Here is a 27,052-nt window from a genome sequence, read left to right as displayed (position 1 = left end):
GCAGAGTCTGTCTTGATGGAGCTGTGGATCAATTATCACTCTGATGTAGGTATAATAAATAGACTAGAAAGGAGCTTAGTACCAGCAGTTTGAGAAATCTGTCAGTGTATTATAACAACAAGTGTTTTATTAAAAGATTCATTCAATCTCGTTGCCAGAGAAGCTCAGTGTAGGCCATCTGAACAAGGAAGAACCTGTTAGGACCAGTTTGTTCAGAGCATCACTCACAAAAGCATTGGTAGGGGAATTATTCTAGAAATGCTGCTTTGTAAAGAGAAAGAAATCCCATTTGTTTTTATCAACGCAGGGTCTGTTGTTTAGCAACTTCTGAAACCTGTTTGACTCTTTCATGGGAGTAACATACTTCTTATTGTCACAGATGTGTTTTATTTTTTACCATTACCACAGGAAGACAATTTAAACAGAAAAATTTACTTAACAGGACTTCACCTCAATCCAGTCTTTCTCCTACCTATATTGCCCACACCTAAAACTTCATTCTAACCCACTCTATTATGCCAGTTGCCTGCCCAGTGAAGACATGAGGGAGCTTCTGTATCAGTTCCAGTCCAGTTTCCATTGAGCTTAGATCAATGCATATCTCTATGAAATAAAGTCTCGATTCACATCCTAATTCTTGATACAAATCTGGAAGATCAATTATTACTTCCCTTCCTACTTTCCAAAGATACGTGTTCCATATGATGATTTTAATCGTGGCTAACAGTCTTTCAGGGTTTGAGCTACGCCTCCAGTCTGCCTACACAGATTCTAGTAAGGATTCCACAATTACAAACCAGTGATTACTGAGAGACTTTTCTGCAGCAACATTTCCTCTGAAAGGATATTAGAAGTTTTGCTTGAAAAACTGATGGTACAGTTTGACTGAGTAAAAACTGGTAGATGTTTTCTTATCTTAGGCCCTAAGATAGACCTTCTAATGACTACTATAAACAGATTTTTTTACTGTTATGTATTCACAATTCTTCTATCATTTTTTCAGATGCTATACTTTTATTTATGTTAGAATTCTTTGTGCTATCTTTTTTTCCTGTTTTTAGGATGGAGAAAGGAGAAAGATTTCACTTTATCTGCAGCTCTGGATTTGCTTTTATGTCTTCAAAGTCCACGTAGAACATGTGGGGACACAAAGAAACTAGAAGTTTAAGAAAGGAAATTTAGACTAATGACTAAAATCCCTGTGTTGCTTTTATATTGATTATAGAAAAGGAATGAAGAAACTATTCAGTGAGTACTCAAGTCTTAAGATCATGAAAAATGGTTTTAGGTAGCAATGTAGGAAAAATTTCCAGGATAGGTGACAATGTATTGAGTTACCAATTGTGTCACTGACTTCTGACTATTTCACTTCTACCCATAAGTATTTATTGGCTTACCTTCATCTGGGGAGAACTCTTTTTGAGGTGAAAATATAGGTGAATTCACATTTTCACTCAAGTATTTCTCCACCTTTTGATACTACCAAAATGCCACACATTAATGCTAACTGCAGTGGAGGCAATTCATCTCCTGAAAATTGGATTTGGAACATGAACAAGTTTATCCAGGTTTCAACATCAGTACTAAATTTCTAACTCTGATTTTCAATTATTTGAACTGTTACTTCAGTGGTTTCAGTTCCCTCCTTCCTCTTACAGTGGTAGAAACTCCATGAAAGAATGGACCCTTTGAATATTCCAAGAAAGATGTGCGCAAGAACACTACTTTTAATTAAGACTGCAGCCTTTTCTCAAAGTAGCTGAGTGCTTACCAAACCTCGCTATGATGCATTTTAAAAAACTGCTTTACAGACTGGTGAACTGAAGCATGACGAGTTAAACCAAAGGCCGAGCAAACCACAGCCAGAAATAAATCAAGACTAGAAAGCAAGTTATGTTTAGATTGTGTAAACAAATTTTAGAAATCTGGACTTTTAATCTGCCTGTATACTAATTTCTGTAACACACTTCCTTTTACTTCATTAGGCTCCTTCAAGGACAGTATCTGCAGCAGTGATTTGGAGTGGTGTGAATTCACTCCAGTCCAGCAGAATTAAAGGCAAGAAGTAGGCTCCTCAGAGGTCCAGTGCCCCATGGTGAGCTAGGTGAGTTCATCCCAATTCTCTCTTGGTTTTTGTGCTTTTAGAAAACCTGGGACTGGCCTGGAAAGATCTGTGGCCTTTGGGGTATACTGTGAGAAGAGCTCCTGCTCTTATCTTTCTATTTTGAGTTACCCATAAAAGGATCGAGAACATTCTAGTCTTCAGCATGAGATGTTGTCTGAACATTATTTACTTCATGTGCCTTTTATAATTTAAAGCTTGCTTTTAGATAGGCTGATTTTTGCATCTGTCTCTTATGAAGTATGCACTATATGTTCTTATATGTGCATAGCTGGTGGGTGGATATAGGTCATAGCAACAAGATCCTGCATACTTCCTTCCTCTTGCCATAGGTACTAAACTTTCACTGAAGAGGTGTGTCTCCTCATTGCCAGTGGTGTGTGCATGGGAACAAGAGAGCTTTAAAAAAGGGCAATTTGATTTTGTAGAGATAAATTTGCACAGGAAACACTTAAAGTAACTACTCTGTGTGTTCCCAGTTCCACCTGGAATCCCAACAGCTAATTGTTTGGCTCCTTTACTGTATCAATTTTTTTCATTTAGGACAGCCAGATGTTTTAGTTATGAAAGGTTTAGAAGATTTTGCGATATATGTATCTATAAATATGGGTGTGTATTTAAAGGATCTGTTACATGAATTAAAAAAGCAAACCTGTTTGAAAAACAGATGGTAAGTTTGCAAGAATTTAGTCTTTGGACTTCAGGGGTTATTACAGAACAAATAAAAGAATCTTTCTTACTCTACAAGATGGTAAGTACCTCTGTTAAAAATACTCAGGGTCCTGGATGACTTGTGGATGACTTGTTTTGGCTGCAGTATTCTTACGCCTTGTTCCTTGTCCAGTTATCACTTATCTTCAGACACCATTGCCAAGCCTCATTGTTGATTTCAACAAAATGCTGTCACAGGTCACTGAATGGCAAGGCAGGAAAGAACATTCTTTCCACTCCTTGTTTCTATTTATGTCTTTCGCTGTAGTTCGTCTGTGTCTGCTCCCAGTTGCACCATCTACACTAATGGTATAACTGGTCCTACATAGAAAGTCTGTTTTATTTTTCTACTAGCTACATAAAGGGGCTAAGGAGCATATATAGATATTTTAATGTCTTTACTGGGTCCTCAAGCACTTATACAAAACACTGAAGCAGTCCCTTGATCTTATTTGGATACTAGACAGATTCAGATTACAGACTGTTTGAGAGTGGCACTTCTAATCATTCTCATTTATTTTTAATTATGTTATTTGAAAATAAACACTTAGATCCTTATAATTCACTTTTCAGTCTTCATTCACATTTTCTGCTTCAGAGTTCAGGTTAACAAACGAAAATTTAGGTGAAATATGTAAACAAATAGGTAGGAACTGGCTGCTTTGCTTTGAGGTAAAGCAGACTTACTCTATCTAGAAAGTAGATTTGCCACTGAGACTTGTCAGTATTGTTAGGTGTTTCAGCTCTCCCTGTTCCATTGCAGCTCTCTGACTGTGCTCCTTGCTGTGACGTCCAAGCCCTTCTGTAGCAATCAGTCAGTTTCTAGATAATTGTTATGAAGTCCAAGAAATATTGTCATTTTGTGCTTGTTTTTTAATCAAAAACAAACTCAAACCCAGTCAGTGCTGGAGGTAATGTACTGTAAAAATGCCATGTTTCATTCATTTCCTATTAAATTGTGAAAGAGCCGTTCAGTAAGGATATTACTGTGTGAGCTAATGTTTCTTTGTTTTTAAGAAGTTTCTGCAACTTGCTACTTTTTGCAGCAATTTTGAGTGCCATTTATTATTTATCCAGAATATTATAAAAGCAGAGGTAACAGTTTTCCCCAGGAATTGTATGTATGATTAATTCTTGGAGTTAATATTAAATTATCTCTCTGGAAGTGACATATAGGCCCTTAAAAAATCTCTGTCTGGGAAGGATCATCAATGCGAGAGAAAGACCTGACCAGTAACAGAATGCATCCCCCTGTGCTGAGTGTACCTCTTGGCTCCATGTCACTCTTTGGGCCTGAGGGTGCTTTAGACCTATGTGTGACACAGTCCTGTTGCTTGCCTTTTCCCTGGGGGTCTTCTAGGAGAGTTGTGCTTTTAACTGCAGTTTAAAATGGCAAACCACTGGAAAATGGTCTCTGGGAAAGACCCGAAAATGGTGATCCTAATGACACCTGTATCTCACAGCAAGTAGCTGGCTGATAGCTCCTATGTGGGAAAGGACTGTGCTGTAGAATAAGCAAGCTGGTGTCAGCACAGGTCCATCAAAATGTGCCCAAATATCAAAACCAATATGACATTCACAAAGTGTTAGAACCTTAAAGTGCTTGTTCAGAGGACAGTAATTCTCAGATTGCAGTGGTGAGAGAACCCTTGAAGGTGATGCTTGGTGAAGGTCAGGTTGTCCAATTACTGGGGTGGGCAAAAAAGTCTGGAGGGAGGAATAAGCCTTTCTTCATTTATTGTGGCCTTTAAGCAAATACTTAATAAAAACATAGGGGGAAAAAGCAATTTCCTTACAGCTGTGCAAATCTGATTTAGACTCACTGCACTGTATTAACAGATAGAGATTGTGCATAGAAGATTTGTTTATTCATGACCTATTGATATTTTAGGCATTAATTCATCACCGAAGAACAAAAAATAGTATACTAAAACTATTTTCCTGAAGTTCAGGCAAAACATACATCCCACAGGGCATTGCTATTTATTTGTAGCTACAGAAGAATTTTGTTCTAGTTTAAGTCTACAGAAAATCGGAAAATGCAGATATAGGATCTCAGGCTAAAGAAGAGGTTATATGGTTTCGCAAGATACTTCAGGTTTTTGGTTTTTTTTCTGTACCACTATTAACTATTTAGTATTATCTAACTTTTGGGAACTATATTTTTTCCTTTTCTCATCTGTGTAATCCTCTTGTGTTCAGGAAAGTTGATGTACTTTTAAAATTCACGTGTACACAGCTTTTGTTCTTTTGTTCTGCAGTTCTATGGCAACATCTCGCCCTCTAGTGGCGGAGAGAAGTAAAACTCGGCTCAGACCTTGCAAGAGCTATTAAAAATATTAAAAGCCGTATTTAAACACTGAAAATTCAGCTGCATAGATCATCACACTTTGTGAGCTACGCTTCAAGGGTCAGTGATCCAACATAATTAGTGAGCTTTGAAAATGTTCTAAATACAAGTGATTATTTTATGCAAATAATGAAAATTGTTCTAAAGTGTCCAAGCAAAGTGTTTCAGTATTCATAGTAATTTCATTAAAGCTGTTGTAAAACAAAAGGAAAGTCTAATAATAACAAATCCCCTTTAACCTACTCCAGAAAACAAACCAGCCTACTACACCAGTGTTATGATCAGGCTTTAGAGTGGAAAAAGAGAAGTTTCTCCAAATTCTGGCCAAGAGATTTAGAAAAGCTTCCTTTGAAAAGCCCCAGTCTGTGAGATTAACATGTTAATTTAGAATAATTTTAATTCAGTTAGTTGAGCTCAGAGTTCAGGTCATTTACAGTAGAATGTGTCTTTACTTGGTATTTTTTAATATCTCTTCCTAATGAGAAAGGCATTAGAAAAACTCCAGGATTAGTGACATACTAGTTTGCCACTGATGATGCTTTTGGCTTCCACAGCACACAGAATTCCTTTTTGCTTATTCCAAAACATTTTCAGGCTTAAACAAGTCAGAGCAATGAGTTGCTGAGCTGCTGGCAAGCTGTCCACTACTCAACGCCTCGGCAGGGCCATGCCAGCATAGAGTTGGGAGCTGTGTCTAGAGAGCTCTTTACAAATTGGGGGGTGGTGGTGTTTCTTTTATGCACAGCTGAGCGCTAGCTAGTGTGTAAAGGAGAGGACGCAGATGGAGCTTTGACGATGCATGAAGTGGTTGCAGGGGACCACAAATGCGGTCACATAAGTAATTTCCATTTATAGGCCTAGCAGCTTGTTTGCCGTGCTAGGTGTCTGCCCTTCCGAGAGGCTATTAGCTCAGTACAAGTCCTACCTAGCCAGCACCGGATCCTGCTAAGCCAGCCCTCCTTAAAGAGAATCCACAAAGAAATCACGGGCTGTCTGTACAGAGCAGAGGAGATTAAACAGCAACTTTTTAAAAAAGCTGGTGGGGCGAGCCTTGCAGGAGGTGTTTTGCTTTGAACCTGGCAGGGGTTCACAGGACACGTTGGGCTCTTCAGCCCTGTGATGTGCTATGGAGGGCACTAACCACAGGGAGGCAGGGCAGGCAATCTTTAGATATCAGGGAGATTTTTCAAAATGCCAAGTGTTTCTGGACTTGCCACATACTAAAAACGCAAAAGGTTGCCCCGTTCCTATTTACGGCATATTTTGTTTGTGCATTTAAGAAAGACACAGAAAAAGTGATGAGATGTCCACTGAAACAGTGAGAGATGGGGTGGGGTTGCTTGATATTTTTTTTTTAAGCATACCTGAAAAGCACCTGGTGTGCAAAGGAGACAACACAGATGAAACAATGGTGATGTACACTGGTTTTTAGGAGACCACATAAGCAGCCCCATTTAGTAATTTCCATGCCGTGACCTTCAAAAAGCCTGCAATTTACGTGCAAGCGTAGGCAATTACAAAGGGACCTGGAGGCTGGGGGGAATTCTTTCCCATGCATTTCTTTTTCATTTTTTAAACACTCTGCTCAGTAGGGTTGAAGCAAACAGCAAGGTTCCCCCTGAGACATCATACAAACAACTACTTTTAGAAGTTACAGTTTACTATAGCTTTCCCTTAGCTAAAATAGTTACAGTTCTTGTGTTTCCCCTTTTAAATTGAACACAGGCCAATATCTGCAACACTTTCTTCTCACAACACTAAATCAGATCCCATAAAACCAACAGCTTCTTGCAGAGCAGCCTCCCTCAATCTATTTTGAAATGACACCTCCATCTAACATTTCTGAGGACAGTTCAGTGCCATATTGTGACAAGGGTTTTCACTTGCAACCAAATAAGAATCAGACAGAATTTGGGAGTGTTCTTCAGCTGCTTCAGTTTCCCCTTTAATTTTTTTGTTGGTCTGAGAATATGTAAGTGTTTGGCAGAGGAAAGTTGCTTTTGAGAATCAGTGCGGGTGGTTGTGACAGGTCCTTCTGCCTATGTTAATGCTATTGAAATTCATTATTCATTTTCCCCAGGCTTGAAATACAACAGGCTCTAGTTGTGGCACTTGGAAGAGCTGAGATTTTTATCTCAAGCCAGTTAATGTTATACTTCTAATTTAATTTTACTCACACTGAGTAATGGGAGGGAAATAATGAACTGTTCGCATGAGAGAATCCAATGCAACTTCAAGCAACAGGGCAGGATGTGTTGCATAACTAGAAAGGCAGTTTTGTTGTATGGGAGGACTAATTGCTCAGTTAAGTTCTCCTTATGTATTCCTTAGTGTTCAGTGCTTTTCTATGGGAGCGCTAACATCTTTACTGGTCTCGGGCATGATGGACACGGGAGGCGTTATGTAAGGTTTGCTGTTACGCAGTAGCACTGTCCTCCAAGCCTGGTGTTGTGTTAGAAGGCAGTGTTAAGGGAGCTCTCCACAACGTTTGGATCCTGATTAGAATATAGTTCTTTAAACTTCAAGTTTAGAATCATAAAATCATAGAATCATTTTGGTTGGAAAAGACCTTTGAGATCGAGTCCAACCTTTAACCTAACCCTGCCATCCCACCACTAAACCATGTCCCTAAGCACCTCATCTATCCTTCTTTTAAATACCTCCAGGGATGAGGACTCTACCACCTCCCTGGGCAGCCCATTCCAGAGCCTGACAACCCTTTCGGTGAGGAAGAAGTTTTTCCTAATGTCTAGCCTAAACATGCCCTGGCGCAGCTTCAAACCAAACAACCCCAGTCCCCTCAGCTGCTCCTCATAAGACTTGTGTTCCAGACCCCTCACCAGCTTGGTTGCTCTCCTCTGGACATGTTCCAGCAACACAACATCTTTCTTATAGTGAGGGGCCCAAAACTGAACACAGTATTCAAGGTGCGGCCTCTCCAGCACCGAGTACAGGGGCACTATCACTTCCCTACTCCTACTGGTCACACTATTTCTGATACAAGCCAGGATGCCATTGGCCTTCTTGGCCACCTGGGCACACTGCTGGCTCATATTCAGCTGGCTGTCAACCAGTACCCCCAGGTCCTTTTCCACCAGGCAGCTTTCCAGCCACTCTTCCCCGAGCCTGTAGCGCTGCATGGGGTTGTTGTGACCAAAGTGCAGGACCTGGCACTTGGCCTCGTTGAACCTCATACAGTTGGCCTCGGCCCATCGATCCAGCCTGTCCAGGTCTCTCTGCAGAGCCCTCCTCCCCTCAAGCAGATTGACACTTCCACCCAGTTTGGTGTCGTCTGCAAATTTTAAACTGGTTTAAATCCAGTCTTTCCAATCTTCATGGTTGAGGTCCAAGTTGAATGACTTAGGTGCAAGCATTTGTTTTAAATCAAAGTAATTTTACTTTTTTGAGATCCTTTTCCCCAAGTTGGCAACTGACCTTCATTCACAAAGTTTAGCTACCTTGGAAGACGCATGAGTCCTCCTAACCACATTAGAAAAAAACCCAATAAAAAACCAAAAAACAAAAAAGCAACAAAACCCAAACTAACTAAGAACAAATAAAATCTCTACTGCTTCAAACCTACTGTTTTTGAAGATGCCTATTTATCCCTGTGAAAAAAACTCACCTGTCAGAAGCTGAAAAACAAACACTGACTGCTTGATTCTTCATTATATGTTTACAGTAAATAGTAATTTTAAGCCTTTCCATGCTGCATCATTTAATTCTAGAAATGCTTCTTCACAGCTGCTTACAGCATTGAACATTAAATAGGGTTGTTTTGTGAACAGCATTTATTTTACAATGAAATCCCAGCGTGTTACAGAGGGCCTCGGAAAACACTTTTCCTCACCTTCCCTTGTCTGATAATTATGAATTCCGTTAGGTGTCCATAGATTTGCCAAATCCTAAAAAATATTTTTTCTACTTCAGAGAAGAGAAATAGTAAGGAAAATAGATGGAATTCCAGTTCTTGCTTCCTTTTCTGGGTTCCCATCTATGCAAACTCGTCTCATTAAAGAAGAAATTGGCCTTTCATCCAGCCCTTTGTGGAGTATTCAGAGGACAGACAGCAATTAAGTATAACAAATAGTGAGATAGATCTCAGTTTATTCCAATCACACTCATTTCAAAGGTGCCAGGGGCATTTAAGAAAACTAGATAGTATTAGAACTGTAAGGACCCCCAGATGATCTGCGAAAAGAATCATGGCAAGTCTTAGTAGGGTCCAAAGAACCTAATTAATTGAAGCCTGCTATCTTGTTACACTGCAGCCTGCACTAGGCGCCACATCCAAAAAGCTATGAATTCTTCCTAAATGACCACTTTTATGGGAAAGTTTTAAGGATAATTTTATTCAAACTCTAGGTGATGATTGAAATGTTAGAGCCAATTGATTGAAATGGCTTCCTAAGCAACTGCTTAAGACAATTGTTCAAGATGGCAAACTACTGCTTCATCACTGCAAAGGTGGCATTTACCCTGCAGAGAGATCTGAGAATCTGGGAGCTCTAAAATGTTTTTAATCATGCACATCCACTTTAAATAGCAGCAGTATCCCTTAACCATAGCCATAGCTATTCTTAAACTTCATAACATCATGTAATTTTATTAGCTTTTTCTAAGCTTTCAGGAGTAGGAGAAAGCACTTGTGTACATAATCTTTTAAACAGACTGCACCTTGTTATGGTGAGACATTCATTACCTGCCTCAAGTGCAAGTTACCACTTCGTCTATTCTTTTTCCTTGAGGGAAAAGGACAATTGTGCCTTTGTTTTCTTTATAAAAGTACCAGTATGCCCTGCCTAATTTATTCTGACATCTCTTTTATACACATGTGATACAGCTCATTAAAATATCCATCGTGCAATAGGACATTTCTATATCTGTCTTCCAGAGCCAACTTTCTCACAAAGACCCTGGTTCCTCCTTCGTCTAGTCTTGAAAAAGAATGACTGTTACTTACATTCTCATCTTCCTGAGAAATGTTTTTCTTGGTTGAAACACAGCAGAGTGGCTTCCCCTTTTGGGAAGAGGTTATCAGGCTGGGTAATTTACCACTTCAACAATTTAAAGTACTAGCAAAGAAGCTGGCAGTGTAGGGTGGTGGGAGATTGTCTCTTGTACCTGTACTGAAGGAGACTGGGATTAGCACAAACCAGACAAACAGTCCTTGTCCCTGCTGAGGGAAAGGGAAATGGGCAGGTATTTTCCTCCTAGCCCCATTTCTTTCTCAGCCTACAGAGCAAGCCCCAGCTCCTCTCAGAGCATTGCTGGTGGAGCTGTTGTTGTTCCTCGCCGAACTGGCAATGGAGAGCAAGGAGCTGGATCTCCAGGAGAAGCAGTCATCTTATGCGCAGGTCTTTCAAAGCTGTCTACAAAGCCCCTAAAGCTTGCTGATATGAGAGGTCTCGTCTGAAACCTTACTGACTGACTCTGCAGTTCACAGCTGTCCTCAGGCTTATCCCGAGATCTGACTTGTTGTCATTATCCCTTTCCTCTTAAACCCTACTGATCATTTCTGTTCCACAAGATACCATTGGCCTTGTCTCACTGCCACCCCAAACCTGCTTTATCACAGCACTGAGGTTTTGCTGCTGAAAGGGATTTTGGGACAGCAAAATTTAGTCTGATCTGTTCTTTGAACCCACTCTGACCTGTCAGAACCAGAGTGAGCACCAGAGTGGTCCCTCGGAATAACTGAGCTCTGCCTAGATAGCTATTCAGGCTGTTGAAATAGGGGTCATTGGATGATGAAATACAATTTGCAGTTATATACAGCAGCGTGTTTCATGCAGACTTCCTCTGTGTGTTTCCCATACTCTACTTCTTGCTTAGCTTAGCATTCCTATGGAGGAAGCTGTGGTTCATGATCTTCCCCATCAGTAGTGTAGTAGGGAAGTAGGAGTCTATGCGACCCATCCACCCCTCCACATCACTAGAAATGTGTCACGTTCACAGGGCCCCTACTCTCTCAAAGAAAGAAGGACACAATAAACAAGAAAAGGAACTTCGCAGGGGTTTTTCTGCTCCACTTTCCATCCCCTTACTCTCAGAGCAGCTCTGCTATAGAAGAACAATTTGCTCAAATTCGGAGTTCCTGTTTTCTGCTCTGTTGGCCCTCTCAGGGGCCACGACATAACACAACTGTCATTTATGCTCATTTCCTGCTTATGGTGCTAGGACCTTTCAGGTTCAATATTCATATTTGCCTAAAGTCATTACTGCTTCTGCTAAGTAGTGAATAATGAGGTTGCCAATAGAGCAGCACTTTATTCATTTCATGAGGAAAATCAGCACTGACACTTAGCTGGGAGTCTATTTTGAATTTTTCTGACTATTGATCTACATTCTGAAGTGCACCTCAGACCTTCTGTCTCTTGACCTGATCATAATTTTTAGTCCTTCATTTGCCATGAATTAAAGGATCATTTCCAGTAAACCCAAGTATACCCCTGGAATGTTGCCTAATTTGCTGGAAAGTACTGTAACTGCTGTTTTCAGAAAGACATTTAGACTTAAGAGAGAGGCTTAGGGCCAAATACTGACTTCATTTGCACCATGGTAAGTCAGACATGATTATTCTGCTTGTAGTGGAACCTTTCTCTCTTGTCATCCTTCCCCTGTTTGGGTTTTGCAGAATATTTAGCGGTAGTAACAACTTGCCATAAAAACATCTCCAGGAAATAGTCAGTGAGTGGCAAATCTCACATGATTTCCCTAGGTTAGTCAATGAAAAGATGGACACATCAAGTAAGTTATTGCTGGGCCTCTGGTATCCAATGTCTCAAGATCTGTGCTGTAAAGCATTTCTCAGAAACTAGAGAAATGCTATTTGGTGCCTAACTCCATTTTTAGCAAAGAGGCTCTTTCCTCATCCTCATTAGATTCTCATTTCCAAGCAAAAAACTGCTGAGAGAATGGGAAGAAAAGGGACAGTTGCAGATTATATGGTCAGGATATTACAAAGCACCCTGCCGAAGCTAGGTGATGACTTAGCATAGATCCTTAGCTGTATTTGCAAGTATGAAGTAAATGACATTGAGCGTGAAGGGAAATAGGGTGCCAGTGCAGAGGGCACTGAAAGTCAATGCACACATTAGAATTCAAAGCACTCCTGTGTGTTTTCTGTCCCCCCGAGACCAGGCCACAGATGGCTTGCAAGATGTACCTCGGCCTTTTGAATATGAACTTCGAGCTGCCAGCTGATGCCCTGCTGCTGGTTGCAAAGTCTGGCTGGTGGAAATCAGAGAATATTACAAGGTCGAATCATCTGATATGTCTCCACCACATGCTTGCTTTTTAAAAAATACCCTCCAAAGCTCTGTTGTAAAAGCATCACCACATATTCCTTGGACTAAATCATTGCAGTTAGTGAGTGTGGGTAAGGGAGACCAACTTCTAGGGTTTTGTTTTCCTTGTCACAAACACTATTTTAATTACATCTCCTGTGGCCAAGCAGTGCCTAGAATACTGACTTTAAACAAACATGTCAATTGAGGGTTTACAACTAATGCTAGTAGGTCCATTTTGGCTTGCTTTCTGGCTTTTAAACATAGAATTTGCTCTGATAATGTTTCTGAGTTTTGCTCTAAATCCATGAAAGCTTGAAAAGTTTAGAAATGTATCACCTAGGTCTAGAAATCTGGAGGCCCTTGGAACCAGGAGATCAGTAGCTTAAATTCACATCACTTGCCCATGGATGTCATAAATCTTTGTAATCTTTTAGAAAAATACAGCTTGCAGAATTGGACACAGAAATTTAGTCTCCCTCATAATAGGATGAAGAAACTGGGTTGAAAGAGAAAGAAATGGGGTGGCAAGAATAAAACAAAAGAAAACAAGCTATTTACATGTGACACGGTAGTGGGCTAAGGGAAAGGACTTGCTTTAGGAAGGGAGATGTGCTGAAGGGGAAAGAAACACCCAGAGGGGCAGAAGAGCTTTCATTGTGCCCATCCGTCAGAATCATAGAGTCATGTGGTTGGAAAAGACCTTTAAGATCATTGAGCCTAACCGTACCTGTCCACTACTAAACCAGGTCACTAAGTGCCATGTCTACCTGTCTTTTGAATACCTCCAGGAATGCGGACTCCACCACTTCCCTGGGCAGCCTGTTCCAGTGCTTGATAACCCTTCCAGTGAAGAATTTTTTTCTAATATCCAATCTGAACCTCCCCTGGTGCAATTTGAGGCCATTTCCTCTCGTCCTATCACTTCTTTCTTGGGAGAAGAGGCCAACACCCAACTGGCCACAACCTCCTTTCAGGTAGTTGTAGAGGGCAATAATGTCTCCCCTCAGCCTCCTCTTCTCCAGGCTGAACAACCCCAGTTCCTTCAGCTGCTTTTCATAAGACTTGTGCTCCAGACCCCTCACCAGCTTCATTGCCCTTCTCTGGACACACTCCAGCCCCTCAATGTCCTTCTTGTAGCAAGGGGCCCAAAACTGAACACTGTATTCGAGGTGTGGCCTCACCAGTGCCAAGTACAGGAGAAGGATGACTTCCCTGATCCTCCTGGCCACACTATTTCTGATACAAGCCAGGATGCTGTTGGCCTTCTTGGCCACCTGGGCACACTGCTGGCTCATACTCAGCTGGCCATTGACCAGAACCCCCAGATCCTTCTCTGCCAAGCAGGTTTCCAGCCACTCTTTGCCAAGCCTGTAGCGCTGCATGGGGTTGTTGTGACCCAAGTGCAAGACCTGGCACTAATAGGAACCAACCTAGCCAAAATCCAGTCTGTCTTCTGTAGTCCTGGCAACAGCATACAGGTAGAAGGATAAAGTTGCCTTAAATCTAGCTCTGTAGTAGCTTATCCCAACTTGGAATAGGAACAAAACTAGTTAGTTGCAATCTCTGCTTGTATACAGACAGAGCAGGCTGCCAGGCAAGCAGATTTATGAGTTGAAAAGTATTTTGTACAACACTGACAAAAAGTGGCAGAAAAATCTTTGTTCTCATTCTATAGGCAGTAAAATGGGCCACACAAAGCCTCTTATTTCCTCTGCATGCCTTGCACCAACCCTGAACAGCATCAGTCTGCACCAGAGGCCTGGCTGTACCTGGTTACCTCCCAGATGCTAACGCCAATCTGAAAACCCCAGAGTACTTCGCAGGGAGTCCTCGTTACTGTCCGCTTACTTGGTAGGGATAGGCAGTTGTACCCTGTCCAAAAAAAAATTTAAATCCTCTAGGTTTGGTTCGAGCTTTAAGAGGAGTTTTTGAGAATTTGGTAAAAACATTCAGCTGGAGTTGCGTAAGGGAAGAGGCTATGCCAATAGAGTACAAAGCAACTTCAGCATTTGCTTTTATCAGACAAAGTGACTGAGAGGCAGGCATCTAAAAGCTCCCAAACCAACAAGCTAATCTTGTTTGTGCTTTGTTTGTTAGAAATTTCTGATAATTTTCAGATCTGCTGTTTTAAGGGCAGCTCTGTGTGTGTATCCACGTACAAATGCCTGTCTTTTCAATCCTGGTTATCTAAAGCCTCTGTTCTGTACAATCAATGCCCTTGCACTTGCTTTCTTTGTATTTTCTCTCCCCACAATCCCCATCTTGCCCCCTGCCCCCAAAATGCATGCAGAATACCAGTTGAAATGAAGAGTAGTAAAGAGGTAGGAGTAATTTCTAGTCAGGCTGTTACAATATTGTGGTGTGGAATCCAAGAGGATTAAGACGATGCTGTTACAGCCTCACTTGCTGTAGACAGCAAAGTTTAAAACAAATTTTAGACAGGCTGCCTGAATGGGCTGAGCCACATAAACACATTTTGTCCTTTATTATTTTTTTAGAAGATGTAAAATCAAGGCAATTTTGGAATACAAAACTAAATAGTTGCATCTGGCGATTAGGAGAATTAGAGGAATGGCGGAGAGTCTGAAAGAAAGCCATTTTGATGGTCGTATTCTTTACTGCTTTCATTATGTTGCTGTTATGGAGATGGGAGCACACTTGTGCTCAGTGCTTGTTTACCAACTCAGATCCAGCTGGGAAAATGCAATCAGTGCTTCCATGAATGAGAATTAAAGTTTCTGGTTTTGATACATGTCCTGTTTGCAAAGTGCTGAAGCTCTAAAATTCCACCTCTCAGAGGTATTTTCTTCTTTTCAGGTGAATTACACTGAAGAGTTCTGACATCCTTTTGAAGGCTTCCTGCAGGAAAGATGACATTTCAAACCTATATGTTACCTGAACCTTGATCACATCTTGTCTGCTATTGAAATATATGACCCAAAAGTGCTTCCTTATGAATTAGGCACTCATCATGCATTTTAACCTCCTTGGAGAAAATTATGCAGGCCTCTGAGTTGCCTGCATGAGTTATCTTTTATTCATTAGAATCCTAAATGTTATTGAAATGTATTCTTAATTATTCCCTGCTGAAAACAGTAGTGTTCTTGAACAAGTATTTTGCATTTGTTATGTCCTGCTGCTAGCATAGTTAATAATGTATATAATAATAAAATAAGAAACTATCAGAGCAGAATAAGAGAACTTGCTAATATGATTCAATTTAAGAAAATTGTTGCTTCTGGCTTTCACAGCCTATGAACAACATTGGCTGAATACTTCAAGCATGCAGAAACTTTGCTGTAGGTCTAGCATAGAAATAACAACATTGCTGAAAGAGGAGCTGGTGAGACATCACCTGCTATCCCTGCATTCATACTCTCAAAAATCACTTACCGTAGTAGTACTTTACTTAGTGGAACTGATGTTGCCAAGAGCTTTCAAAAGCAGTCTTTGGACATATTTCTGGAATCAATGGCTGTTTATTCAAACAGAAAATCACAACCCCTAAAAAGTATATTTTTGTTTCCGTGTTTCCCCAGTCTTTCCTCTTCTTCCATCGCTCTCCCTCTGTGCACACACATATACTTTTCATTTGCTGTTCTCTATGTATGGGAAATGAAAAGGTTTCTAAAAATTCAAAAGCTGGTTCTGAAAAACTGTACAGTATTCAGGGTCGCTCTCCGGTAGGTAACCTAGAAACATCAAAAGAGTCGGTAAAAATTACAGCCTTTTGTTGTGTTGTATTTCTTTTGCAGCTGCATCATACCCCTTTGACTCACCACACAGAGTGCGGGTGATTTGCCAGCATGTCCAGATCTTTTTCCTCAGTCATTTCCAGCTGGCTGCAATTCCTTAAATACATGGCTTTGTATGCTGTGCAATTAAATATCCAGTTCCTATGCTGTCATCCACAAGGTCTTTCATTTCATTCTGTAGGTTATTTCAGTCCTCTCTGACATTGATAACATGGCCCATCTTTGACATTGACAAATATTACCTCCTGCATCTTTTTAATGGCAATGGCAAAATTAAATATTAAAGAGAGAGGTAGTCCCAATTTCAGACTTGAAAAGACCAGCTAGGAACCAATTTTCAGCCTTCTTTTTTTGGCACAAATTATTACTTCTTTATTTTAATCAGATCCCTCACTGGCTTATACTTACTGTACTAAATGTTTTCCTCAGACTGAAAAACATCCAACATAAAGTGCTATTTAAACACAGCAGGTCTAAACTACCTGGAATTTCTTATCAAAGAAAATACTAGGATGATCTGAAGGATGTGCTGTTGGTAATTTGATATGGGATATTATCTCAGTGTCCATTCATCACTTGGTCTTCAGTATTTCTTGCCTTTAAAATGTATCCTAAAGTCTTAAAACCTGTTGAAGATAGACCAACAGGGTCATAGTTGCGTAGATTGCTTTTCTTCCTGTTATTTTCCAGCCATGCACAGGTTAGATGTCAACCGCTTCCTGCAGCATTTCTTTCTATATCTAGGAATCATATCATCATATAATAATTTGGGTTGGGACGTCCAGAGGTCATCTAGTCCAACTCCCTGCTCAAAGCAGGTCTAATGAGATCAGGCTGTGCCAGCACATGTCCATCTGAGTCTTAAACACCTTCAAGGAGGGAAGTAGATCTCACAGTCTCCTGGGCAGCCTGCACCAGCATTTGACCACTTTCATGGTAAAAATATTTTCTTTATATCTACTCACTTCCCCATGTTCCAACTTGTGTCTGTTGCCTATCGTCCTACCATTGTGCACCTCCAAGAAGATTCTGGCTCCATCTTCTCTGTACTTTCTGATCAGGTAGCTGTAGACAGCAGTAAGGATTCCCCGCAAGCGTTTTCTTTTGTAGGCTGAACAGGCCCACTTCTGCCTCTCCTCTTGCACCATGTTCTCCAGCCCCCTATCCATCTTGGTGGCCACCCACTGGACTCATTCCAGTATATCAATGTCTTTCTTGCACTGGAGAGCCCAGTACTGGACATGGTATCCCAGAGAGGTCTCACAAGTGCCAAACTTGAGGGACTGAGCACTTCCCTTGACCTGATGGCTACACTAATACAGCCCAGGTTGAAACTAGCTTTCTTTGATCCAGGAGCACACTGCTGGTTCATATGAACTTGTCTACCTGGACCTTCAGATCTTTTTCTGCAGAGCTGCTTCCCAGACAGTTAGCCCCAGCCTGTCTGGGTTGCAAGGAGTCATTCCATCCCAGAAGCAGGAATTTGCATTTGCTTTTGTGGCACTCCCCAAAGTTCCTGTCAGCCTGTTTCTCTAGCCTGTTCAGGTCCCTCATCAGAGGGATGTTGACAGAGAGCATGTTGACAGCTCCTCCCAATTTTGTGTTGTATGCAAACTTGCTGAGAGTGCACTCTCCCATCATCCAAATCATTAATGAAGACATTAGGCAGTACTGATCCCAGCGCTGGTCCCTGAGGGACACCAGTAGTTTCTGACTGCCAGGTAGACTTAGCATAAATAGGTATTATCGAAGCCCTGTATGTGCTTTGAGCAATTTAAGTTTTGATTCCTCTGCAAATGTGTAAACTGGCAGTTACCAGAGAGGAATTCTAATCAATCCTATTTTTCCCTCTGTGTCCTTTATCATAGACATTACTGAAAACTGAGGCAATACTCATGTGGTTTTTCAGATAATATTCAAAGCACTCAGCTTGTTTTTTGGCAAATCTAGTCTAGGGCAGTATTCAGTGCATAGGGGCTGTTTGTACTGGGTTATTTCTCTCTGCACATACTCTGAGTGTAATAAAACATATTACAGTGATCACAGCATGATTGCTGTAGCTGTGATAACTTTAATTTGGGTAGCAGCAGTAAGAAGGCAGCAGAGACTTGGTGGCACACTCTCCAGCACAGACTAGCAGCCATATTAGAGCTTGCTATTGTCAGAGCTGGCTGTCGCATCTTCATGGCAAGCATTAGCAGAGCTGGCAAGGTAAGTGCCAATATAATGATATCTCCATTTTGCTATATAGACATATCGTGGCTGCTTCTGTCTGTTGCTATTAAACTGTTCAACTGCAGCCAGACTACACATGCCTGATATTAAGTCTTTTGCCACTTTTGGGAAGCAGGACACAGCAGTTCCTCTATTTTTACCAGAAGTAAAACAATGAACACAATGGCTGCTGAAACCTGACAGCTGCTGATCAAGTTACTAATTTCTTTTAATACCTATAATATCCATAATGGATAAAGACTGATAGAACAAGATGTTTAAATCAATCAGCAGAAAACAAAATCAACTGATGGAAGCAGGGGAAAAGATCTTTGGCGTCGTTGTGTTTTTTGATCTGCTTGCTTCAAGAGGTGAGCAGAACTTCTGTCATATACCTCACTTATTTGCATCACAGAACAGTCCATTTCATTACCTCAGGTATCACTTCTCTCTTACGATTTCTCTCTCAACATGCCAGAAGCCAGCAGATCTGAGAGAGATTCGTGTAACTTATCACTTGAAATGAGATCACCGGTGGACAAGACAGATACAGTCTACAAAAAGTGCTGATTGCTTTACTAGCAGTTTCCCAGTGGAGCTTAGTTTGAGTACAAAGTTCTGGGAACACCATTCAGGTTATACAATGTGAGTATGTTGGAAAGATAAAAAATTGGCTAAAACTGAAGAACTTAAGTCAAGACTGAAGAACTCTTTCCAATAATGATTTCTCATATTCTACATATTAATGTTGTTTTCAAGAAAAATATGTACAGTTAAAAACATTTTAACAGAATCCATCTGGAGATAATTGAAAAGGCCATGAAAATAAAACACAGCAGTGGATTGAAAACAAAATATTTTTGTAATTGATAATACTAAATGATCCTTTATACCACTGTCTCATGAAGGAAAACCACAAGACAAAAAGCAAGAAGCAAAACTGACAGCAGAGAATATCATACCATTGTGGATGCTTAGGGAACTTTTGAGTTATTCTCACACCCAGAATAACTGGCTGATGCTGAAATACTCACTTGCCAGAGTAACAAGAATCACTAGCCTAAAAAAATTTGTTTACAGCACATTTTAGTATCAGCGTTATTCGATATGGGACTTGTGTTCTGTCACTAGTTCTGACAAAGAAGAGAAAGCAATTAGAGAGCTGAAACATGTTTGCCATCTGTTGTATTTGAAAAGCCTTCAAGTTAAAACACTGTATGGCACCAGACCAGATAATGTGTTAAAAAATGTTTAAAATGTACAGGAATAAAGACTGAGTTCAATTCTTTTCTTCTAATACTCTTTAACTTCAAGAAGTAGTCAAACTAATCTGTATTTGATGTTAAGTAATATTTCTGCTCTTCATCCATTCACAAATTACCTGAAGATAAAATTCTGCAAGACAACATAGGTATGGGGAGTTTGCTAACTTGGTAGGATTCTGGGTTAACAAAATAATTTCTCAGCTATACCTGTAACTTGTATCAGAAGAGAGAAACATTCAAAGAGAAACTGAAATTAGAGGCAAGGCTGAGATACTAGGTGCAGTCTTTTGGTACACGGCCTTTTGGGAGAGAAAATTTGTAGAACAGCTGTTTCAGAGGCACTGTCTGGGATCATATAAGATAAAACAATAACCTTGTGGGCAGATCTGTTTGACCTGATAATTTTCAGATTTTTAGAGCAGACAGACAATGAAGTTCTCTCTTCCTCTTCAGGCAAGAAATTCCTCAATATGCAACTACTGTTTCAGCTCATTCGAATCTGAAGTTTCATCTGTGTTTTATCAGGGCGCTTGCTCAGGAATGCCTTTGTGCCTACGTTCTGTTGACTTTGAGGGTGAGAACAGTACATAATCACGTGACATACGGGCTGCAACTCCAGCATGAGTTTGTCCTGTAATAACAACGATATGCTGAAGGACGGCAGAGGCATCGTAATTCAGACTTTTTGGATCTGGTGGGTTGAAGTCTGATCCTTCTTCCATTTCTCTTAGGGTTTTTTTTTTTTTTGGAGGGGGGTGCTGGTTTATGCTAAATTGTGCAACCCACTTTGCCAGACTGCTATTCTAATCTTTATGCGCTGCTGCCAACTGACACAGAGCGAAGTCTTTCAGGGGATGAGATTAAACACACCATGAGTCTCCATTTCTAATGAAAGCTCCATGGGAACACCATTGGGATCCCTGCTACTTTGCTGCAGTCAAAGTTGTGTGAGCCCATGTGCCATCCTTTTGTGCATTAGGGAGACAGCAGTGTCATAGCTACAATGCAGAGTATTCTGCTTTAACGCTTTAGGGCATTCATTGAAAAGAATAGCAGTTTATTCCTCCTGTCCTCAAAGCCACTTGTTTACCCACCTCTTTTGTTCAGAACTGAAATGTTTAGCTTTCAAACTGGAGAGGAAAACTGTCATTTTTTATTTATCAGCAGTAGGAAAGCCACACAAAAATGCTGTCTCTTTTTAATAAGCTTATTTGTATAAGCATCCTGGGTGTTAAATTAGCTTTCTCATCTATATGTGGTTTGATACCCGACCCATCTATCGACTGAGAACAAAACAGGACTTAACACAGTATTGCCTGCTGTGACACGTCCAGTGATGAATTACATCTTAAAAGATCATACTACGAGAGCCGGTATCACAAGGGACTCAAATCTATTGAACCCTATACTGACTGGACTATGAACTGCACATTTATTATAAGAGTAAGTAATTATGTACATGAGAAGGGAAAAATATGCCCAAGACTGCTGGTGCTAGATTTTTTGGGAAAAGATCTCTTTTACCAATTCTGCTGCCTACTTATGATTTTCAGTGAGAAAGCTGTTAAGAGGCTGAAGGCTACTGCATTTAATCAACAAATTATTCAGTAAGAGTTTGAAGGCATACTCGAAGTCTACAGTTAAATATTTTCTCCTCTGCAGGGGATTTCTAATTTGCCAGAGTAGAAAAATCTAAAAGAAAACACACTTTCAATGCATTATAAGTAGGGGCCTCTAAACGTTAGACAGTAAGTACCCTTAGAGAAACACAGGTAGTTGTACAATCTGTTAAGAAACAAGCGTCTGCTCCTCATGTGCAAGATACCAAATAGACAACCACATTCAAACAGTACAATCTCACTTTACTCACAGAAGGCTTAACCGTCAACCTGACTGAGACGTATACAGTGGTTTTACTTTTTTAAGTACAGGCAGACAGAAAAAAAAGATGCATCCTGTGTAGGTCTGGTTTTAGTTGTCCTTTCTCCCAGTTGCACATAGTCACCCCTAAAGGGCCATGAAGCCTTAAAAGGGTTTACCTGAGTTACCTGGCATAGTTGGCCTGTCTGGTTTTGATTCTTCCTTTGAGACACCTCAGCTCATCTTCGTAATTCCCATCTGGCTTGGTTTTACTTCTCATGCCAGGAGGTGAAGTAAATCTGACACCAGCATAGCTGAGAGCAGAATGTAAGAGGCAGCTTGCTCTGTTTCTGTGCCAATTTAAGGGAAATTTGTTTTTTTAAATAGTATTTAAACACGTACCCAGTATTAGCAGCAGTTCAGTGGAACTCGAATATTTATTAAATGTAAGGTTTTCCTCATTCAAAACTTGCACTTGGCTGTGGGCAAGAGGCATTCATTGCTATCTGACTTTTAAAAAGGGCTAATTCTCTTCCTCTTAGTCATACTGACGTAAACCTGAAATAACCCCACTGAGGTCACTGGGGAGAAGGCCGAGTCCTCTTTGTGTATCTGAAATCAGCCTGCAAAATAAGCACAACCAGTATAGGCTACTTTAAAAGCTCTGAGAATCTACTAAGACTGCCATTGCATACAGGAAAAAAAAAATCACTTAAATATTGTTTCAATTTCAAATTCAATTTTAGAACATCAGGTTTTGAGAAAAAAAAAAAGAAGGATAAATTTCAGTGGCTAAATACTATTTTCAAGCTTCTAGAGAGGAATATAAAATTATCCAAAGTGGGGAAGGGTAATGGAAGTCTCAAAATAGAAACCTCTTCTCACTTGAGGGCTCACTTCAGTGACTGTGGGTGAGGGAGAGGCAGGTTGCTCTGTTTTCTCCACACTTGGGCTACAGCTCACAATGTGTGTAAATGTTTGGTGCTGGGATACAGATCTGAACCCCAGTCCTCCCACAGCACAGATGTGGAGGAGGTTCCAAATCAGGAGACATTTGTAGACCTTTGAACAAGTGACAGACTGAGAGTATTCATGCTCTGCCTGTCTGTCGGGTTGCTAAGGTCTGTGGTGTGTATTCCTTACCATGCTGTACAAAAATAAGTAGTTTGATGGATCCCTCAGGCCTTGATCCCTAGGTAGAACCGGTGATCCCTCAGGTATGATCCCTAATTCATATTTAAGGGGGCCTGCAGCTTTTTCTGGGTAGCAGTAGTAAAATTCTTCCTGTCTGTCCTATATCTGAAAATGAAGCTCTTAAGACAGCTGCACCTGGGTCACTCTTCATTTGGGATTGTGGGATTAATCAGTTTCATACTGACAGCTCCATTCATATGAATATGTTTGTTTTCAGACACGTACTTGAGCTAATAAGCATTTGGGCTGTTGCTTGGTTGATTCTTTTCATTATGGGCAATATGACGCTCATGCATACGATTTGTGTTATTTAGCTATTCTCTGCGGTGACTATTATCAAATGGTCTTTTTTTATCATCAGACAGTGCATAACTCATTTGTTTCTCTCACATTCCTGACTCAATACTCTCCCATCTTTTCTTGGTCTTGTCCTGCCCTTGAAACATGCTAGTTAGCTGTATGCAAAAGCTAACAAGACAAAGAAGCCACAGATTTTCTGGAAAAAAAAAAAACACCAACACCCTCAGCCCCCCCCCACCCCGCCTCCCAAACCATGAGTTCTCAGAGTGGCAATGACAAGTGATTTATACTGGCAGGCACTCTTCATGAACAGTGAATGCTGACACAGTCCAGATAGGGGTGACCTCTAGGGCTATCATTTGGCCTGTTATTTGTTTATTTAACCCCCCAAAATTATGCTGTCTTTAACAAACTAAAAATAAAAGTATTACATTTCTCCTTACGACATCTGCAATACAGAGTAATCTCCAAGTAGCCTTTTTAGTATCTGTCATTTTACAGAGCACTTCAAAAATTACAGGTCTTTTCAAGCAGTTGTCAGGCCCACTGAACTTGATTTTGTTGCCATCCCATTGCATGTACTGGATCCTCAGCTGTGGGAAGGACCTAGTATGGACCTAGTATGCTTTTTTTTTTCCTGCTAGGAAAAAATATGTTAGAAAGGGACTTAGGAATTCACGTGTGGGAGAGGGCCCTGCTTGATAGTTTCTCAGCTCTTCTGAGCTGCCTAAGCAGTGTAGAACACTCTGGCCCATCACCTCAGTATTTAAGTAAGATTGTTAGGATCTAGAAATTCTTTCCTAAAAGTCCATGCATCTGACTGTGTGAATATTTATTTTCAGCTGCTATTTATTTCCCAGTTTCTGTTCTATTTCAGTTATATTGTCAAAACCTAATTCTAATGAAGCTCTGGCTTTGATCCCTGAAGCTTCAGCTGCACAGTATCTGAAAACTAAGTGGAAAAGCAAAGTATTCCTGTCCTTTTAAAAAGGCAAAGGAAGGATTAGGAATTAACTGGCTAAAGATTTCATAGATATAGAGTAGAATGGGGATTTTTTTTTCTTTTTCCCTCCCCAGAATGTACTAGGCGAAGATCTGTAAGAATAGAAGAAGCTTAAATGACCTGAAAGGAATCAGGCAGTGTTACAGTTGCAGTTCCCTTATCTAGATCTTCTCAGAATACCGTTTCTTACCTTCTCATCACTGGTGTTCACAGTGGGCTCATCCAGGCGGAATCAAATATTAAAATATGGCTTTTTCTCTTCCTTGTCTGAAAGCACGTTCTCCTAGGGTTGGACCTACTCTTAAGGTTACCAGGTTTGTTCATTTGACAAACTTTAAAGTAGTGAGGAGGAAATGAATACTTGAAATACTCACCCTATGTGGGTGTAGAAACAAAGAAGCCAGGCTTAGCCACACTGAGTGCTTTTCCTCTGTCACACTGAGAAAACACTACACAACTCATTCACTCTACAGCCTGCCCACTTTCTCATTTACTCCTACAACAGTGGGGAACTGCCTTCTGTATGTTAATGCAGAAGAATTGAGCCCTAAAAATGGGGTGTATTCCTGACATGAATATTAAATACAGTTAGAAATAAATTTTATGGAAGTGTCTGGCTTTATATCTGCTTGGTACGTTACTATTCCTGCCTTGGAGCAATTGTATATGTTCATGTTGGAAGCTCATCTGATACAGCAGTATGTGCATATACGTGTGTAGAAGCCTTCTGCTGATTCACAATATATCAGCCGGTGTTAATTTTAAGCAGTAAGGATTAAAAGTTTGGGAAGGTGGGTCTTGCAGTATTATTTATCTTGACTTAAAGTGGGACGCAGCTCCAGACTATACATGTCTTGCATTCTCAGCCAAAGGATTTGTTCACAGAAATAGGAAGCTAAGATACTCAGATATCAATATTATCTGGTGTTCTTCACATTTCAAGTAGCACTGACTTAATAGTCTTATTTGAATGTTGTTTCTGCTACACCCACTCATGTTATCTGTATTCACGTATGCATTCTTTCCTGATGGAACATCAGGTCAGTATGCCAAACGCAGCTGTACCTGCTGGCTTTAATGCAAACCAGTGTTACTGACTATAGGCTAAGAAGACTGACACGTTCTGTTCCATATGAAGTTTTTGCCTCCTGGTGACAAAGGGTGTGATAATATTTGTATGTCAACATGACCTTCTGCATGTGTCTTCATTAGGTATTCTAAGGCTTTTCTCATCTCCAGATTTTGGACAGCAGTGTGGGATGTGCATTTGCTGTATGGGTGCCCTTGGTATTGGTTTTAATAGAAGACAATGACGAAGGGGGAACAGCCATCCCTTTTCATGCCTGGCTGGGGTTCTTCATGAGGAGGTTTGAAGCATATCGGAGAATGGAGTAACAAGGAAGTTGGCAATGATAATGTAGTGCCAAGGGCTTTTTTTTTTCTTCGTAGGTTTCCCTAAATAGACTTTTAAAGTTGGCAGTTTCCCTGAGAACTAAATACAACAGGGAAATAATGTGCTTAAAATTCACCTAGCTTCATGGACAACTCCATATTTCCACCCACCAGAGGGGTCAGAAACCTTCCCCAGCGAGGTACCTGGGGGTTCCTCAGGTGCAGGGAAGTGTTCAGATACTCTAAAGCCAGTTTTGCTGGCATCTAACCATCTGGTCCCAACTCACCCAGCAACAGAAGGGCTAAAAGCTGTCACTCTGAATAACTCTACTGCCTACCACTTTGGCAAGTCAAGTCTGAATTTAACTAAAATCACAGCTTGCAGCAAGAATATTTATGAACTAGGAAACCCTCCTGTGAGCGTATAACAGCAATTTTAGATATATATATATATGTATTTCCGCACCCCCTCCCCTTCCTCCTATTTCCATGTAAGCAGCGCAGCAATGCAGCCACCCTGGTTGCCTAGGAAGCCGATTGCTGCTCCTAAGGGATCTGTTTAAAATTCCAATCCAGATTCTAGTCAGGTTTGTGAGACCCTGGGAATGGAGCTCTTGAAGTGGTGGGTACTTTCCATTTTTTTCCCTCTCCTCAGCTCCTCTGGACGGAGAGAAGGCAGCTGTGCTGCTTTGCTAGACAGAGCAGCTGGACTTGGTTACCCCTAGAACCAATTAAGTGCTGTAAGAATGGCTTGCCTTATTCTGGGGAGACAGAAGGAGCTGTTTGGGATCATAAGTGACACTGGAGAGTAGTTGTGTATATATGCAGTTATTTTAAGGGTTGTTTCTGAGGCTTTTTCTAAGCACCTGCTGCCTTTTTGGGCATTTGTACTTTCATCTGAGTTGTTTGAAATGCAAATAAAAGCAATGATACATATTCGGACAATCTGAGACCTGTGTTTTGGAGGACTATGTTAAACTCTGTGTGGATTTTCTTTTCTGAAGCTAAACCTAGTGGAAAATTACCAAATGGAGCTTTAAATAGGTGAAATAATGCTGGCCAAATAGTGCACCTACTGGCAAAGGTGGGTGCTGTCTCCAAGTCAGTTTACATCTCATAGCCCTACACTGCTCCCTACTATTTGGAGAGGCTAAGTGGCGTGATTTAAGAGCAAAGTTCCTTAACATTTAATTTTGGTTTGAGGATGTTGTTCAAGAAGTTGTCTGCCACGTCTCATTATATGTGCTATTCATACTTAGATAGGTGTGCAGAGTAACACCTGGATAAAAATCTATGAATAGAGTAACTGATTATCAATGTAACCAATACTCGCTAAAAGAGATCTTAGATGGTAACAAAAGCTAGAGCTTGAGTCACTTGTTTATGCTTTCAAATGAGTGTAGGATCTTATTCAAAACTGCTTTGAAATGTGAATTATGAACAGGAGCTCTTTGATCAGAACTGATGTATGATGTGTCATAAGGCATTATGCCAGAAAAAAAGTCGCTTAAGCTTCCTTTCCTGTGGCACTGAGTGAAATGAGGGCTATGATTCTCATACTGTGTCTTACGCTAGCGTGTCCATAGTGAAGAAA

The 27,052-nt window shown here is 40.6% G+C and overlaps 1 protein-coding gene across 1 annotated transcript in view; it reads right to left on the bottom strand.

The window, feature by feature from the left end:
- The window catches only part of SLC25A36 (solute carrier family 25 member 36), a 76,905-nt gene extending 59,506 nt beyond the window's left edge, over nt 1–17,399 (bottom strand). The window contains exon 1 of the mRNA XM_035888838.1: nt 17,237–17,399. Coding sequence (XP_035744731.1) covers nt 17,237–17,399 — 163 coding nt within the window. The remainder of the gene's footprint in view (nt 1–17,236) is intronic.
- Between the last annotated feature and the right edge of the window lie 9,653 nt (nt 17,400–27,052).

Source organism: Egretta garzetta, unplaced genomic scaffold (assembly GCF_000687185.1).
Source record: "Egretta garzetta isolate BGI_Z169 unplaced genomic scaffold, ASM68718v1 scaffold161, whole genome shotgun sequence".
Classification (NCBI taxonomy): Eukaryota; Metazoa; Chordata; class Aves; order Pelecaniformes; family Ardeidae; genus Egretta; species Egretta garzetta.
This window is presented reverse-complemented; position numbering and strand designations above follow the sequence as displayed.